The 19293-nt window shown below is 38.0% G+C and overlaps 1 protein-coding gene across 1 annotated transcript; it reads left to right on the top strand.

Moving 5' to 3' along the window:
- The first annotated feature begins 393 nt into the window (after window positions 1-393).
- Window positions 394-18995, top strand: LOC101739731 (odorant receptor 4). Its single transcript, XM_021347599.3, has 9 exons — window positions 394-649; window positions 3289-3441; window positions 4036-4224; window positions 8328-8514; window positions 9759-9855; window positions 12076-12180; window positions 13403-13491; window positions 14715-14781; window positions 18562-18995. Exons 1-9 carry the CDS (start codon window positions 394-396, stop codon window positions 18625-18627), a joined length of 1209 nt encoding a protein of 402 aa, XP_021203274.1. The 3' UTR covers window positions 18628-18995.
- The last annotated feature ends 298 nt before the right edge of the window (window positions 18996-19293 follow it).

Here is a 19293-nt window from a genome sequence, read left to right as displayed (position 1 = left end):
TTAAATACCACTTAATTTATTTAAAACATAATAAATTTTGATGCAAAACCGTATACTAATATCTAGTTTCACCCATAGATTACATTTTATTATGGCTTTGTAAACTTTTTTTTTGCCTACAAAGTAGCGTAAAAGTAAATTCAAACTTAACTATCTCCATACTAAGCATGGTAAGCTTAGGCCACTTTTGCGCTGACGGCCTCAATTCACATCATCTTTTCGATTATGAGCACGTCATCATTTATCCTTAAGATAGTGCCAATTTGGGACTAAATAAACAGACGGTAGTAGGCAACATTCTTCTTGATTCTGATTTAAATTTTACTTTTATTTTCTAGAGTGGCCTACCATTGATTCAAACATTGCCTATGTTCGTTTCTGTCAACACAAGCCATGGAAGAGCTTAGAGGCCTACCAGAGGACTATTTGGAACCTTTACTACCATGTTTAGATTTAATAAAACGCTGCAACGTAACGTTTTTCGATAACGGGACATTATTTAACAGATATTGGCGGTATTTTTATATAATACCGTGCGTTGTTGCTTTCTATATTTTCCTCAGCGCGTATATGATGCAAGTATTTGAAGGACAACTCGAATTGTCTGAGTTAGCTTATGTCGTTTCAGTGTACGTTGTAAGCAATCAAGGTGAGTAAATACGATCTTTTTTGCGTTGCAAGTACTTGCTTGTGACTCTTTTTTTTATTGATGCAGAAAACAAATTACAACCAATAAAAATCAAAAGTTTCAATATTTAAAATAGCAATCTGGATTGCAATTCAAAACATTTGCATACAGAAAAAACATATTTAACAATTGAACAGATGCCTAAATACACACATACACTTACACCCATATGTAAGTTACTATCTAATTAAATTAAATATAATGTACCAGATATATTATATATTACATACTGGTAAAATATAGCCCCTAGCTATAATATATTTTACCAGTGCACAGAACTGTAAAGTTGTCAGTTTTTCTGTAAATATTTTACGGGTGCCCTTATTAGCAAATGGAGCTTAATAGAAAGATAAGTAAAATTGCTTAATTTTTGTTTTGTTGTCGTTGGATCGTTGTCTCGCTTAATAGGCACGGAATGGGTCTCGCGGTCATGTCTGCTATTCAGGTGACGATCTCGGGTGGTCTCGTAATAATAATTATGGTAATGGTATATGAAAATAAATTTAATAGGAAAGGACAAAACACTTAGACATACCGCAAGTATCCTCTGTTTGTCATTCGATTTCCTTTTATTCTTTGTTTAGTAGTTATTGATGATAAATGATCAAAACGTTGTGAATATCCAGTTCCTTTTAACTATCAATAATAAAACAAAGAGAAAATATAATATACAAAATGAATCTAAATCTCGTGGTGCCAGTAATTGTTGTCGAATTACGAATACGATTTTTATTTTATTTAAACTACGATATTATAATTATTATTATATTACTACACTTTAAAATCATATTTAATTTATTCTTAAAGCTACGAGCTTACTGAGGTATATCGCCTAGAAGTCGTCCGTGTCAGTTCTGCCGTCTATACCAACTGTGAGATTGAAGCCATACGTCATAATAATATGAAATTCAGGAAAATTGATATATTCATTGGTTTGTAAGGAATCTGTCCACCAAATAAAATATATTTTCTTCTTAATAAATAACCTATGAAAACGGGGCACGTGGCGGTTATTTTTTTTATTGCTTAAGTCGGTGGACGAGCTCACAGCCCACCTGGTGTTATGTGGTTACCGGAGCCCATAGATATTCACCACGTAAATGCGCCACCCACCTTTAGACATGAGTTTTAAGGTCTCAATATAGTTACAACGGCTGCCCCACCCTTCAAACCGAAACGCATTATTGCTTCACGGCAGAAATAGGCAGGGTGGCGGTACCTACCCATGTTTTTATTTTTATTTTTTTTATTGCTTAGATGGGTGGACGAGTTCACAGCCCACCTGATGTTAAGTAGTTACTGGAGCCCATAGTCATCCTTAACTTAAATGAGCCACCCACCTTGAATGTGGACTCACAAGAGGTCCTATCACCAGTAATTACGCAAATTATAATTTTACGGGTATCATTTTTATTACACGATGTTATTCCTTCACCGTCATTCACGAATTCAGTCGTGAACATTTGCTAAGTAAGCATTTTTATTAGAAAAATTGGTACCTGCCTGCGGGATTCGAACACCGTTGCATCGCTACACACGAATGCACCGGACGTCTTATCCTTTAGGCCACGACGACTACAAAATATATCCGAACAGCCTCCATCCGAGTTACCTTGCAAATTTCTTAAAGAAATTCTAAATAGACACATTTTCTGTGTCTTACTGAATATTTTCATGAAAATTCTTCTTGAGAAAGGCTTTTGTCAGAGCAACTTGTGTCCTTGTCTATGTATATATTATGTATATTTTAGCGTAACGTCAATAATTCTCAGAGCTTGAGTTTATTTTTGTCGTGCAAAAAGATAACAAATTTAACATTCGCTCGACCGTCGAAGCTGCCTGAAATTTTATCATACATTCGTCTAGAAGATTGCACAAAGTGGGAATGAGTTGCTCGCTCCGGGCATTTCAATATTGTAATAATTGTTATGTTATAATTACTTATTGTAAAAATGAATATTTAAAAAAATCTAATATTAAAAAAAACTAACATTTCAAAAAAAAAAAAGACATGCCCGCTGAGTTTCTTGCCAATTCTTCTCAGGACGGAGGCTAATTCTTGTGAATTGGCGGTAGTTCTTTTGACGTTCAACAAGTATGTACTTTCATTTATGTTGAATAAAACTTTTTTTGATTTGATTTGTTTGTTCAAGACGAGCATGCGTCCCACTTGGTGGTGAGTGGTTATCGTCGCTTATCGACGTCAGCAATGCCAGGGGCAGAGCCAAGCCGCTGCCTACCGTTTAATACTCTCCACAAGCCTCGTTTGAAGAAGGACATGTCATAGCATGTTATTAATACCTTATAAATGTTTTGTTTTATACTGTTAATATTATGTAAGAAGACTAAATAAATACCTAGTGCCTACTGTAACCATTTAACTTCAGATGAACTATCCGTCCATCCATTGAATAAAACAGTTGGGAATTTTTTTAGGGTAGGATTTGTAAATCATGTGATTATTTTTATTAGAATCAAATCTATGCTTTTAGCTGTGAAGCTCTGAGATAAAGTCGAATCAAAACCAAAAAATATTTAAATCGACATTTTCTTTAAGATATAAAAGACATTCCTCTCCATAACTAAGCATTCAATTTCAGCGATAGTAAAAGCCATTATCGTGGTCTTAAAGTCAAAGGAGATAAGGTCGATAATTCTGGAACTAGGTCAAGCCTGGCGCACCGAGGATCTAAGCGATGCACAGATTAATAAGAAAAAAATCCTCTTGAAAAGACTTAATTTCGTTTCCAAAGGTGGGTCAAAGTTTTATAATATTCATTGATTGTGTTATAAAACTATGTAGCTTATAGCTTATATTTATTTTATAAATAAATATAAATATAAAATTAAATATTTACTAACAATCACGCCACGTTAACTAGTCCCGTGCTAAGTTCGTAAAGAACTTGTGTTACAAGTACCAGATAACGGAAATAAATATAATATATTTTATTATATACATACATATAATTAACATACACCTATAACCCTGGAAAGACATTTATATTTATCATACAAATATCTTCCCTTGGCGGGATTCGAACCCGCGGCCCCCTTGTCTAGTGACCATGTCACTTACCACTACACCAGACTTACTTATTTTTTCTGAAAGTGAAAAGTATTCTTAACATCTAAAAACGTTAAATAACGCGCCGGGGTTTCTTGATAATTTAGAAGTATAATAAGTCTTTGAAAATAGAACCTTGATAATGTTCAAACTTATAATAGCAATTAATTATAGTCGAATTTTGACTACTGCGGGACAACTACTACATATTATAAAAGAAATGAAGGAAATAGAAATATTAAACCAAAAGTTTCTCATAATTCGTTTTTTTTTTCTCTAGCCTTCTACTGGATGAACATAATTGGCTCGTGGCAATACATGCTCACGCCGCTGTGCGAGATCCTGATACGGAAATATGTTTTGAAACAAGAGCCGGAACACGTGCTGCCGTTTTCTTGCAAGTTCCCCTTTGATCCGACTGCCAATTGGCCTACATACCTCGGGGTATACAGCTTCCAGACTTACAGCAGTAAGTTATTGCTTTGTTTTGTTCCTAGTCCCCTGTTGTCTATCGATACATACAAAACAATACAAATTGAAAACGTTGAGTATTTGAACCAAGCAGTAGGAAGGAATTACAATTGGTATTAATGTTGAATTGAATTTTGAAGACGTCGTGGCCTAAAGGATAAAGCGCCTGGTGCATTCGTATCTAGCGATGCATCGGCGTTTGAATCCCGCCGGCAGCTACCAATTTTTTCAATGAAATACGTACTGAATAAATGTTCAAGATTGACGTACACGGTGAAGGAATAACATCTATATAATATATAAAAATGACTTGCTGTTCGTTAGTCTCGCTAAAACTCGAGAACGGCTCGATCGATTTGGCTAATTTTGGTCTTGAATTATTTGTGGAAGTCCAGAAAAGGTTTAAAAGGTAGATAAATATGAAAAAGCTCGGAATTAAATAAAAATAACAATTTTGTTTTTCCTTTGATGTGTCCCCCGTCGGACGGATTCCTTTTGTTTGTTTTAAGTTTATTTTATACAAAAGCTTAGGAATTATATTTATCGATTGAGGTACTACGAAGTCTGCCGGGTCAGCTAGTCGTTTAATAAAAATGAAGCCGGCAAAATTATAATTTGCGTAATTACTGATGGTAGAACCTCTTGTGAGTTCGCACCGCCTATTTCTGCTGTGAAGCAGCATTTTGGTTTGAAGGGCGGGGCAGCCGTTATACTGTAAGAACTGAATCTTAGAACTCATGTCTCAAGGTGGGTGGCAGCATTTACCTTCTAGATGTCTATGGGCTCTGGTAACCAATTAACACCAGGTGACACCGTTCACCATTCGAAGCAATAAAAAAAAAAAAACTCTAGCGATTTATTGTTATGTATTAGTTATTATTGGTACCGCAGCCCATAAACATCATACATCCTCGATCTCAAAACTGATTTTAGGTCGCACTATTTAAGGCCGTCTCACTATAACGACTTTCTTTATTCTAATACAAAAGCTCACAAAAGTTTGATTTCGTATCCAATTCCATTAAAGCGCGCGTAAAACCACCAAGCCACAGCCACGTGAAATCTTCACTTGCATTAAATATTTATAACGGCTTTTATTGGTATCTATATATTATTATACATACGATATTTTTCATTACTCATGTCCAATATAATAAACACCTTATAAATTCCGAAGGGAGTTCCGCTGGAAATTACTTGAGACGCTGTAAGTTATTCTGACGTTTATTTTGAGATAAGATTTTTGATTGTTTCAAATATATGTGATCTGTGAAACTCATTTCGAACAAGTGGCGAAGTCAAGAATATGTATAATCGTACGTGAAGGCCTGTTTCATTTAAAGTAAATTTTGATTTTGTACTTACGAATGCAAATTATTTCCCTTTGATTAATTTTTTTTTTTTGCTTAGATGTGTGGATGAGCTCACAGCCCACCTGGTGTGAAGTGGTTGTTACTGGAGCTAAATAGACATCTACAACGTAAATTATAGTTACAACGGCTGCCCCACCCTTCAAACCGAAACGCATTACTGCTTCGCGCGCGGACTCACAAGAGGTCCTACCACCAGTAAGAATTGAAATAGATATACCAAAAATACACTGTATTACTCTTTAACGTCGGCCATTTATTCCACGATGGAGTTTCTTTGATAGAGGGCTTAGAATCAAAAGTAGACTTTTTCGGGTTGGTTTATATTTCCAGCGCCTTTAACAGAGCAGAAGATCTAGTCCAAAATCCAAACTTGGGCAATCGAATGCGGAAACCAAAACCAATAATTAAATTGCTTTGTCAACAATATTACAATGACAATGGCCCGTATTTAATCTAATTTGTGTTTCATTTGTTTGGTATTTACACAATAGAGATTAAATTACGGTTGACGACATTTTCAGTACCAAGGATAATATGTAATTATTATTGATTCGGATCAGTATTAGTAGTTTATTTCTCACATGAAGAAGTTGTGAATTAAGCTATATTTATTTATTAATCTATTTATTTACTACCAGAAGAACCAACAGCCAACTAACATAATATACCTAATAATATAACAAACTAGGTGACCCGGCAGACTTCGTAGTGCCTCAATCGATAAATAACAGACCTAAACTTTTGTATAAAATAAACTTAAAACAAACAAAAGGAAATTTCATATTTATCTACCTTTTAAACCTTTTCCGGATTTCTACAAATAATTCAAGACCAAAATTAGCCAAATCGGTCCAGCCGTTCTTGAGTTTTAGCGAGACTAACGAACAGCAATTCATTTTTATATTATAACTAGCGACCCGCCCTCGCTTCGCTTCGGAAACATTAAAACACACATGAAACCAAAAAAAATATAAAAAAATAAATAAAAAAAAGTAGCCTATGTTCAGCAGGGACAATATCGGCTTCTAATGGAAAAATAATTTTTCAAATCGGTCCAGTAGTTTCGGAGCCTATTCGAACCAAACAAACAAACAAATCTTTCCTCTTTATAATATTAGTATAGACAAGTAATAGAAACAAAATTCCAATTAAAGATCCTCACCAACATAAACAAATTAAAAGACTAGAGAAACAAAGGCATAAAAACAAAGAAACTAAAAACAATCAGCAAGCAAGAAACAACATAAGCAAAGGAGAAATACACCAGAATAATTTAAATGTATACTTATATACAAATGTCACAAATTAATAAAAATCAGTTGTGCTACACATCACCGGTACATGGTCCCCCCATCCCAGTCCCGTCGTCACCCAGGAAAAATCAGGCACTAAGTTAACGTTTCGACCCTGTGATAGAGAATATCTAACAACCTGCCAATTTAAAGGACAGAACTGCCATTGTACAATTGAAACTTCGATCTATTCTTTCAGGATGGATGGGGACACTCGTATTGTGATATCTCTAATAATTGTTTAAGAACAATCGATGGAAAGTGCGCTGTTTCACCCAAAAAATGTTTATAAATATACTAATATATAAATCTACAGTATTTTTTACGGATTTTTCGTTATAGCTTGATTTCCACGGTGAAGGAATAACATCGTGTAATAAAAATGAAACCCGCATAATTATAATTTGCGTAATTACTGGTGGTAGGACCTCTTGTGAGTCCGCGCGGGTGGGTACCACCAGCCTGTCTATTTCTGCCGTGAAGCAGTAATGCGTTTCGGTTTGAAGGGTGGGGTAGCCGTTGTAACTATACTTCAGATCTTAGAACTTATATCTCAAAGAGGGTGGCGTATTTACGTTGTGGATGTCTATGGGCTCCAGTAACCACTTAACACCAGATGGGCTGTGAGGTCGTCCACCCATCTAAGCAATAAAAATAAATAAATAAAAAACTACTGAACCGTGCATCCGATTGACTTGAAACTTGGTATTCGTGTAGAAAATATAAGTACTTAATGGATAGGCCAATATTTATATGAGTGTTGAACTCCTTACACCAATTGTGGGGGCGTTAATGATGAGAATCTTTGTGGGGGTGAGAGATAATAATATTAATTTTAAATGCCCAGCGAAGCGGGCGGGAACACCTAGTATATTATATACTCAAAAATTCAATATCTAAATAACTTCTTGTAGCTATGTTATTTATAGTCATGGAAGGCTAAACAAATTCACTTGGTGTGTTTAAAATTTAACGAAAATACAAACTATTGCTGTTAATAGAACACAGAATCGTTAAACAGTTATTGTTCTCAGGGTCGCCACAACTACTAAATGATGATGGTAAAAGTCTGTAAAGTTCCGTCTGGGTACTCAATACCTATACCTATATTAATAATAGCCATAATATGCATAAGCCCAGTTTAGGTGGATGGTGTTTGTTGTGACTCTGGTCCGATAACTACCAAGCTACGCATGACAAGATTACCTGCTTGGAAAGTCTGAAGATTTTCTGATAGTTTCATCGGTAGCGGTCCAGGCGTTTTAGAGTCTGTAGGGAACTTACACACAGACATACATCGACTTTCATTTATATATTATATATTTAAACGTATATAATTATGTGGATCAGCATTCCAACAGTACAGGGAATCATAGTTGGATATTAAATTACCGTGTGTAGTTTGTTTGAGATTACCTATTTATTTAACTTTACAGTGTTTCTTATAGTCTACTGCTATGTGGGCGTGGAACTCCTCATGGTGAATCTATGTGCCCACATCAGTACAGAATTCGCGTTACTACATGAAGACCTGCGTAATTTGACGCCTTTACGAAATAGCAAAGGGAAAGGTTTGGGGAATGGTATTAGAAAAATTGTAAGACACCATGTAAAATTGATTAGGTAAGTTTTTGTTCAAGCGTTTGTAAAAAATTTAACTATGTATATAATGAATCACTTGTTGCACGATTTGGCGGGAAACAACAATTGGAGAATCCTCCACCGGCCAGGTGTCATAGCTCGGTAACCCGACAGTCCCTATGTGGCTGTTTGGAATTTGTATAATGGCCAATTTAAAGCAGCTGCTCTTGAGCCGTTGGACTTCCTCTGCAGACACTCGGGCAGCTGAGGCAGTACAGAATGCTTTCACACAGTTGGTAGAATCTAGATCACCAGAGTTCTATCGCAAAGGCATAAATGACCTTCCTATTAGATGGCAGCAATTTCTAGATAATGATGGTAGATATTTTGATTAAATAAAGATGTTAAGTGGAAAAAAAAACGAAGTTCAATTTTTCAATACAAATCGGCAATTTCATACTTTAACCCCTACTAGTATAATATGTATCCAGTCTGCATTACAAAAAAATATGCCTGCGGTAAGATATGTCTCCATGTCCCCAGTGGCGTCTTTCTTCTTAGACCACAAATGTATGATGTATCTAACAAAATTTATCGTTTGGTCGACTGACTTCCGCGATAAAATAATAACATCGTGCGATAAATGGCACAAACGTTCCTTATATTGTTTATTTGGGAAAATATTATTATTCTTCCTTAATATAATTAATGTGTTGCTTAGTTTGTCAGTGTCTGTGAGGTCAAATTTTAATAACTCCTTGAAACCAGTATGTCTAGTCACTTGATCTCACATAAGAAGGCTGGTTAATAAATATATTTATTGCGATAGACGGAGAACGAGTTCAGAGCCCGCCTGGTTTTAAGTAAACTGTTGGGGATCATGACAACGTGAATACCACCACCGACCTTGAGAAATCACGTCGAAATCTCAGTTCAGAACGTATGACTGTTTTGCGATCGAAATGATACCTGTTCGAATTTACAATACATATTGTGTAAAAACCATACAAATTTATAAATTTTGATTTTTCTGCGCGATGCTATTCCTTCATCGTGGAAATCGTTATTGAACATGAGTTTAATACGTAATAAAATTACAAAAAATGATAACCCCTTTGCAGGATTTGAACTCTGGCACAGTGCATCGCTGGATGCGATTACGCTGGACGTCTTAACCTTTAGGCCACGATGAGCTCTTGATTGAGCTTTGAAGCCAGAGAGTCTATGACTATTTTATTCGATCGTAGCTATTCTTCCTTTATTAATTTTATTTTCGTTTTACACAGATTATCTCAACAGTTGGACAATATTTTCAACATTATGATATTTATTAATTTATCGTCGGTGACATTCACAATTTGCTTCTTTGGTTTCGCTGCGAAGGTAAGCAAGCTCATATCAATGTTCAGTCTGAAAGTTTAACGCCATATCCGGCAGCAATGCTATGAATCTAAGGAATCGAATAATTAGCACTATGTACATTTTCTTTAGCACATGCTTAATGTTGGTTTTCGCGAGAAGTTGAGGTTGTTTTCCCTTGTTGGCAGACGAGCGTATGGCCCATCTCATGGTGCCTACAAATTCCATGGTTTTCCTACGATTTCCATTATGTAATTAATAAGACGCTCTGTATACTCGTTTCGAATATGTTTTCTAAGCAACTAAGGTAGCCAACAAATTTTCATGAAACATCCACAATAGAGTAATATCATGGAGTAAAATGAATCCTGAAAAAGTTATTACATATGTATGTCAGGATTGTCACAATATAGTGTAGGAATGCTCGGGTAGGTACATCTTGCATATCTGCCACGAAGCAGTTTTGAGTCGGGGAATGAAGAGTAGTACATTTATGGAATAATATAGAGACTTTGTCTGCATCTTTCTCCGGTATCCGCTTAAGGTAATTTGAGTCGTGAGTTTGTTTGCCAATCTAGATTGTAGTCGTTTTAACAAATAGTATTTAAGACCTCTTCAAAAATTATTCGATTTGCGGAAACTGATACAAATTTGACGAAACATAGACATTCAAATTCAATATTAAATTACATAGCGTTTCATGAAAAAAATGTGTACGTAGAAAGTCAACATAAACTTAATATTCCAACCGCTCCACGTTAAAAAACTATATATATATCAGCACGCGCCAGGGATGGCTAAGCGGTAGTTTCCGTCATCACTCGTATTTGGTTGAACTCAGTTTATAAAAAGTCAATAATACCTTTTGAATAATAATTATTTAAACTCAACACACACAACTTTCACAATGACAGGGTAAACCGACAGTTTCGTTCCACATACCGACAGACCGACTGACTGACTGACTGACTGACTGACTGAGACTGACTGACTGAGACTCACTGACTGAGACTCACTGACTGAGACGGACGGAATGACTGTCTGACACGGAATGCCACGTCTCTTTTTTTTATGATTGAAAGTTTACTGGTGGCCCGAAGGCCTTTCCAGTTTCACCAGGACAGGTGGGCGAGCAAAGGCTCAGCCAAGAGGGGTGGGATTTGCTAACAACTGCCCGAGCGCCTCCGAAGGAGACCTAACAACTCAAGAGCAATTGTTTCGCGAATGAATCTACTACCGGATCGGAATCGCGACCCGCTGAGAAGATCCGGCGAGAAACTCAGCGGGCTGATGCATGGGTTAGGTTGCACGTCGACCTCTTTGTCGAGTTCGACGAGTACGGTTACCGGGGTCCCTAAGCCTGCCCCTAGTATTAGAGCTGAAGGCATCTAATGCAAAGGTTATTGGATCTGATGGATCCGTAAGGACGTGTCTAGGGCGTCGACGGTGACTGGCTCCTGCATGATCAGGATTCGGGGAGTAGTCAGCGGCGGCAACGATAAGGCGATTATCATGACGCATAGCCTTATCGAAGTATCGTTCCGACGCTGACTTCATGTATTTCCGAATTGATTCGAGGCCCAGGTCGTCGTGTAGGTCAACGTTCCTCACGAACCACGGAGCCCCGACAGCTAACCTGCAAAAGCGGGATTGTAGGGATTGGAGGGTGTCTATGTGTGTGCGGGCCGCGTGAGCGAACACCACACTCGCGTAAGTCATGACGGGCCTTATGCAAGTTTTGTAAAGTGTCACCTTGTTCCGAAGGGACATTTTACTCCGCTTACAGATCATGGGGTAGAGTCTACCGAGAATAAACGCGGCACGGTCACGGACTGATTTTATATGCGGGCGGAATGTCATCGATGCATCCAGGGTAACGCCCAGGTACTTGACCTTCCTGGCCCAGGGTATGGGTTAGGCCCAGGGTATGGGTTGCCACGTCTCTGTCCACGTACCGCCATTTTATACTGTGGCGTTACGGAGTCTACCCTACATTTTGTGATATTTATCAAAACAACATTTCATCATTTAAAATAATAGTCAAAACAACGTCTTAATATTACTAAAAGTAGTTAACCACGACATATATGTATTTAGAAACACGTCTTCCGAAACGTTTTCATAATTTTTGGGTTGTACTATGTGTTATATTTTTTTACAAATTAATCTCACAAGGCCCGAACGCTTTCCTTTCTGATAATAATAAAATGAGTCGACAGAATTATCTCTCCTCTCTTTTTGCAGGTAGCTCGGACTGCAATCGAAAAGGCTAAGAATTTTATAGGAGTCATAGCTTTGATCGTACAAATATTCAATCTATGTTACTACGCAGAGCTCTTACAAGACGCGGTATGCTATACAATGATACTTCTATAGCGCTTTAGGAAAACACTTTGTTACGAACACCAATATTGAGTGTGAAGCCACGTACCATCCGGCTATGGAATGAGCTCCCCTCCATGGTGTTTCCCAAGCGCTATGACATGTCCTTCTTCAAACGAGGCTTGTGGAGAGTATTAAGCAGTAGGCAGCGGCTTGGCTCTAACCCTGGCATTACTGAACTCCATGGGCGACGGTAACCACTCACTATCAGGGCCGTATGCTCGTCTGCCTACAAGAGCAATAAAAAAAAATGTTTATGTGAAATTTCTTTGGACGCATAAGGAAAATGTTCGAACACGTATATAATGTATCTATTGTGTCTGTTTATGATTATATATGATTGTATGGGTGTGTTATTATACATGTTGATGATCGAGCACGTGTACGTCTTTGTGTGTAAAGATGAATACAAAGTGCGTGCGTACAAAGTACACATGTCAGAAGTGAAACTTTTTTGGCGAACTAATTTATAAGTCTTGCTTATATTTATACAGATCTAAAACTTTAGATTTCCGAGACTTAGCGGAAGGGGAAAAGGAAGATATGTTCCCGCCAAAAGTCTGTCAAATGTCAATCTCAAACCTCAGTGTTGACAGTCACATTATGTTTAGATTTCTAAATTGTAAATGACTAATATTTTGCCAATTGAATTGACTAATTTAATTTTATGCTATTTGATTAATGTTCCAAATTCTTTTCATTTCATTTCAATTCCTATTAATTGTTTTCACAAAAAAAATATAAAATATTAGGCTGTATGATACATTTGCCTTTCCAGTTGGAAAAATACAACAACTACTACTACTGACATTTGACAAGTACTTAATTTCAATAGTAGTTTGATGTCACTTCCGTTGCATACCTGCGTGAGGTTCTGTAAAAATTTGACCCTCATGCGCGTGAAGAAGTTTCACTTCAAAAGAATTCATAAATAGTCAACATTTTTTGGCAGCTGTTAAACTATAGAACTGAGACTTACGGTTCCGTATGGACTCGATAGCCACTTAACTTCACATGAGCCGTGAGAGATAGCACATCCCTATAAGCTATAACAGTGACATATGAGGTATAATTTACAATGAAATCCCCACATACTCTAATAATTATGCTTTCATTCTAAATTCAATAAAACAGGATTAAAAGAATGGCATATCGATAAACAAAAGTGAAAAACATTTTTCTTTTATAGAGCTCAACCATAGCTGATGCTGCCTACGAAAACCTTTGGTACAATGGTGGGATAGACCATCAGAAAAATTTACTTTTTATTATAAAAAGGTAAGGTTATTCAATGTCATGGTAGGTTAGTAAACAATAGTAAATTTACTAAAAAAATCCAGCTGTAGTAAAGGTTTATCTAGAAACGAAAAGAACTTCGGGCGTACCATAACCACTACCGAAAGACGAACATAACCAGTTCTGTAATCGTACTCTAAAAATTGAAAATATAAAAATAAAATGTATGTCTATGTATCGACATAGATATTTTATTTTTATTTTTTTACATAAGCTGCCTTAGCCTTGAGAGGCTATACCAGCGTAACTGAGCGAGTAGGTAAACTTACGGGGCTCCAACTTGAGGATATTGCTAACAAGCAAGAGCGGTGCTTCGCAGAATCTACCACCGAATCCGAAACGCGACCCACTGAGAAGATCCCGGAGGCACAGTATAATTTTTTGGCAGAAATAAAACTTTAGTACACCTCCGACTGTCGTTACTGTGCTTGCCAGGATACTTGTCCACATATAGGATTATCTTTTTTTGAATTATTAGATTTGAGATAAAATCAGGTTCATACAGAAACTGATCAGATCAGAAACAGATCTTATCATTGCCTCAGGATGTTTTTGCGCTCTCTAGGTTGTTTCCTTAACTCAGCTATCAACAGTTATTCATAAATTTAAGCTGAAATCGAAAATATGAAACAACAATTGCTTATCCATTTTTATTATTATTTTAAGAGCAAACACGACATGTTCAAACCACTGAAGTATGAAACCTAGGTATATGGTTCAAACAGACCGAAATTGACACAACTAACATAGAATAGGAATGTCACCGATCTCTTTCCTTTGGTCTCTTTCAAATAAAAGTAAAAATTTAAATTATTAAAAAATAACCCGAAAAATTATAATTTGCGTAATTACTAGTGGTAGGACCTCTTCTGAGTCCGCACGGGTAGGTACCACCGCCCCGTCTATTTCTGCCGTGAAGCAGTAATGCGTTTCGGTTTGGGTGGGGCAGCCGTTGTAACTATACTGAGACCTTAGAACTTATATCTCAAGGTGTGTGGCGCATTAACGTTGTATATGTCTATGGGCTCCAGTAACCACTTAACACCAGGTGGGCCGTGAGCTCGTCCACACATCTAAGCAATAAAAAAATAAAAAAATTAACAATTCGAGGTTGTGTTATAGTTAAATCGCAGATATTGTTATTTGAACACTTTTTTTACTTTTCACCAACCCGTAAATTTTAACTAATGTCATTTTCTTTCAAGATCACAAAACCCATGCAGCCTGACTTCAATGAAATACAGCCCTATCGCATTAAATACTTTTACTGCTGTAAGTGCGTATTTTTATAATAAACACACCGTAAACTAGATAATAGTGAGACCAGAACTGCACACCGAATTGTAAAAAAGTATCTAAGAGGATTTCTTCACTGTCAAAATGTGAGCATTAGGCATCTTGTATAGTTATATTGCCTGGATGCCACAGTTCACTTTAGCGCGCTGCCGTGGGAGTAAATAGAGCGACCGGATGACGGTGTATCGCGTCCCGACCCGGCAGGCTGGTTCTGGTCCAGCGGGGTATTCTGGGACACCAGTGGCACCGTCTGGGCGGCCTGACGGGCTGCCGTACCCAGACGGCCGACGTTTCAGAGCCTTCGATTCGCCTCGAAGGCTCCGTCGGCTGGGCGTCCTTGGGGTGAGCCCCGCCGTCTGGTTGTAGTGTTGACCGCGGCACTAAAAGTATCGGGAATGGAATATTTCCACTGTTCCTGTCATATTAAAATATTTTTAATTGAAAACTCCTTGGTTTTAAAAACTGAATACCATTTATTTATTTAAAAATGATTCTCGGTCTTGTCACGAGGTTTTGTCAAACTTGTTTAGTCGTTGAGAAAATGGAATTGACTCGAGAAAATTCAAGAGCGATGATTTATTATGACTTTCGAAGTGGTTTAACACAAAAACAGTGTGTTGACCGGATAATTTCTGCATTTGGTGATGAAACCCCATCCAAAACCACAATTTATCGCTGGTTTGCTGAGTTTCAACGTGGACGTGTCAAGCTCAGTAATGATCCTAGTCAAGGTCGTCCAAAAACTGCAGTCAACCAAGAAAACGTTGATGCTGTGCGTAAGCTGATTGAGGAAGATCGACATGTGACATACGGCGAAATTCAGGCAACTTTAGACATTGGCATGAGTCAAATACAAATAATCTTGCATGAACAATTAGGTGTAAAAAAGTTGTTTTCCCGATGGATACCGCATTCGCTCTGTGAAGAGCAAAAAGCGGCTGGCGTTACTTGGTGCGTCAGAACTCTCGAAAGATTCCACGCAGGATCCTCAAATGCTGTGTACAACATTGTATCAGGTGAAGAATCCTGGATATACGCGTACGAACCCGAAACAAAAAACCAGTCACGAGTTTGGGTGTTCGAAAATGAGTTAAAGCCAACAAAAATTGTTCGTTCACGGAGTGTTGCAAAAAAAATGGTGGCCACGTTTGTCTCCAAAACCGGCCATGTTACGACTATTCCTCTTGAGGGACAAATAACGGTTAATGCAGAATGGTATGCTAGCATTTGTTTGCCACAGGTCGTTTCTGAACTCCGTAAAGAGAACTGCAACCGCCGCATCATCCTCCATCACGACAATGCAAGTTCTCACACCGCGCACAGAACAAAAGAGTTTTTAGAGCAAGAAAACATAGAATTATTAGACCATCCGCCGTACAGCCCCGACCTAAGCCCTAATGATTTCTATACTTTCCCTAAAATAAAGAATAAATTGCGTGGACAGAGATTTTCATCACCTGAAGAAGCTGTGGACGCCTACAAAACGGCCATTTTGGAGACCGCAACTTCCGAATGGAATGGTTGCTTCAATGATTGGTTCCATCGTATGGAAAAATGTGTCAAATTTCGCGGAGAATACTTCGAAAAGCAATAAATACCTTTTTAAATAGTAATGTTGTGTCACTTCGTTAATTCCCGAAATTTTCAGTGCCGCTCTCGTAACCCCCCTACCTCATCCGGGTTCTGACCTCGGAGGGGATCGGACGTCGGGTGTAAGAGTGCAGGGGAGTCGTTTAGTGGGTGGGCTCTAAAATCCTTGGGCCCGCGGTCTGCTCACAACACCATGCAGATCGTTGAGTCTCACATACCCCGCGCGCCCCTTTTGCGCGGGGACCTCGTAGGAGGTTTGGCCCTCTACCCGAAAAAAATATATGGATGCCACAGTTGTTCTGATTTGTGCCACGAATGTAACTTGTAACGAAAATGACCAAATAATCTTTAAATGTTAGCTATTAGTAGTTTGCAGTTACTCTACAGATTTATGACTCGTAGTGGAAATCGTAAGCCTTTGAAAACTGGGAAAATATGTTTGAGTAGTGGATATGTCCTTTTATTGCTTTCACTGTCGTAGTATTAATTAACGATAACCATGTGCTACCGAGTTCGATTTCGGATTAGAATCATTTTTTTTTATATTATTAACTTGAGTCTTTTCGGAATCCTAGAGAAAATTCTAGGTTGGAACTGAAAACGGAAAATTCACACGTTTGATTTCTAAATAAATATTTTTAAGCTTCATCATTAAAGTAGATGATTCTCGTGCTGTGATGTCTCCATCACAATCTCCCGTCCACATTATTTTATGTGTAAGACAGCAAAGCATATAGTATCATAAAATTTCTTCCAGTGTCTCCTAATCTGCAAACGTACTGAATTTTAAAACAACTAAGTAACTTTATCCTCTTTTGTCTCCACCTTATCCCACTAGGTGGGGTCGGCACAGATAATTTTTCTATTTCATTCTCTTCTATCAGCCGTCATCTGAACCTCTGACCTCATGTGAGTCTGCACGGGTAGGTACCACCACCCCGCCTATTTCTGCCGTAAAGCAGTAATGCGTTTCGGTTCGAAGGGTGGGGTAGCCGTTGTAACTATACCGAGACCTTAGAACTTATATCTCGAGGTGGGTGGCGCATTTACGTTATAGATGTCTATGGGCTCCAGTAACCACTTAACACCAGGCGGGCTGTGAGCTCGTCCACCCATCTTAGCAATAAAAAAAACTCACTTTTCATCTCATCATTTACACACTCCATCCATGTCTTCATCGATCGACCTGTTCCCCCTCTGCCTTGCACTACCATTTCCATACATCTCCTAGTCACATGAATCTTATTTCTACGCATCACATGTCCATACCACGCTAAATGTCCGCTCTGTAATTTATAAATTACCGGGGTTACTTTCCTTTGTATATTGTAATACCCATTACAACTGAATTACGCCTAAGTAATTTTGTGACGGGCATTATGCCTATAATGCATTAGAACGGGAACCATCACCGCTGCTGACTACTCCCCGAATCCTGATCACGCAGGAGCCAGCCACCGTCGTCGCCCTAGACACATTTTTACGGATCCATCAAATCCAATAACCCTTGCATTAGACGCCTTCCGCTCTAATACTAGGAGTAGAGACCCCGGTAACCGTACTCGTCGAACTCGGCAAAGAGTTCGACGTACAACCTAACCTAAGCATCAGCCTGCTGAGTTTCTCGTCGGATCTTCTCAGCGGGTCGCGATTTCGATCCGGTAGTAGATTAATTCGCGAAACAGCTACTCATGAGTTATTAGGTCTCTCTTGAAAGCTGAGCCCTTGCTCGCCCACCTGTCCTTGTGAAATTGGAAAGACCTCCGGGCCAACAGTAAACCCTCAATCATAAAAATAAAAATAAAATTTGCTTAGCTACCCCTTCTTTATAAATGTTAACGTTTGTCTAAGGATACAAATTTAATCGCATAAGACAGATTTCGATCGGGTATGAATCTGTTTTGTTTTTTCACTTTCAACAACCCCAAGCCTAGACTTTTTAGTAAGTTACGACTGCAAGATACATACGCAAATAAAACACCGATAGTTACACTAAGACCTCCAATTGCATAAATATTTAACAAACGTACTGATATTATTATATAATGCTCATATATATTCCAATGAAATTGGTTTCAAATTTAAATCTAAAGACCGGTTTTTCTATATGGGCGTGTCCACTTATCAATATAAAAAGGCCTAGTTAATTATCACTCTATTTTCTAGATCCTGAGCACAGCCTGGTCGTATTTCTCGCTGATCTCAAGTCTTTATGAAGGCGAGACGACATAGAAGTGTTAGAAGAACAAAAATAATTTACATTTATATTCCTTTTTTGTATTTGCACATTAACATTTGTAATTTTGTTTGTTTATTCTGACGTCATCAACAAACTAAATCCGAGACTGTATGTAGATGTTGACAAATCAGGGAAGGTTCCTAATTAAAGTGTGTGTGGTTTCAACAAAGTCATGAATTGAAACTGCTCTATATTTAATTCACTGCAACGTGCGGGTGAGCCATAAACGTGTTCTTGAATTCGTTTTGTGTGAAAACGTGAACAAAATAACGCACCACCGTGAGTTGTTACACTGACTACTTCATGGCAGCATCGAGTTTTGAGTGACTCGTGTGAGAAGGTACTGCTACTTTTTTTTTGTTTGTTTTGATGGGTAGACGAGCTCATAGCCTACCTGGTGTTAAGTGGTTACTGGAGCCCATAGACATCTACAACGTAAATGCACCACCCACCTTGAGATATAAGTTCTTAGGTCTCAGTATACAACGGCTACCCCACCCTTCAAACCGAAACGCATTACTGCTTTACGGCAGAAATAGGCGGGGTGGTAGTACCTACCCGTGCGAACTCACAAGAGGTCCTACCACCAGTACCTAATTATAATACGTGGGGGAGTCCAGTCGTGGACATTCTCTTATGTCCATGCCCCACATATTGCA

The sequence above is a fragment of the Bombyx mori genome, chromosome 18 (genome assembly GCF_030269925.1).
Source record: "Bombyx mori chromosome 18, ASM3026992v2".
NCBI classification, from domain to species: Eukaryota; Metazoa; Arthropoda; class Insecta; order Lepidoptera; family Bombycidae; genus Bombyx; species Bombyx mori.
Note: the sequence above shows the minus strand (reverse complement) of the source record. Positions and strands in the feature narration are given on the sequence as shown.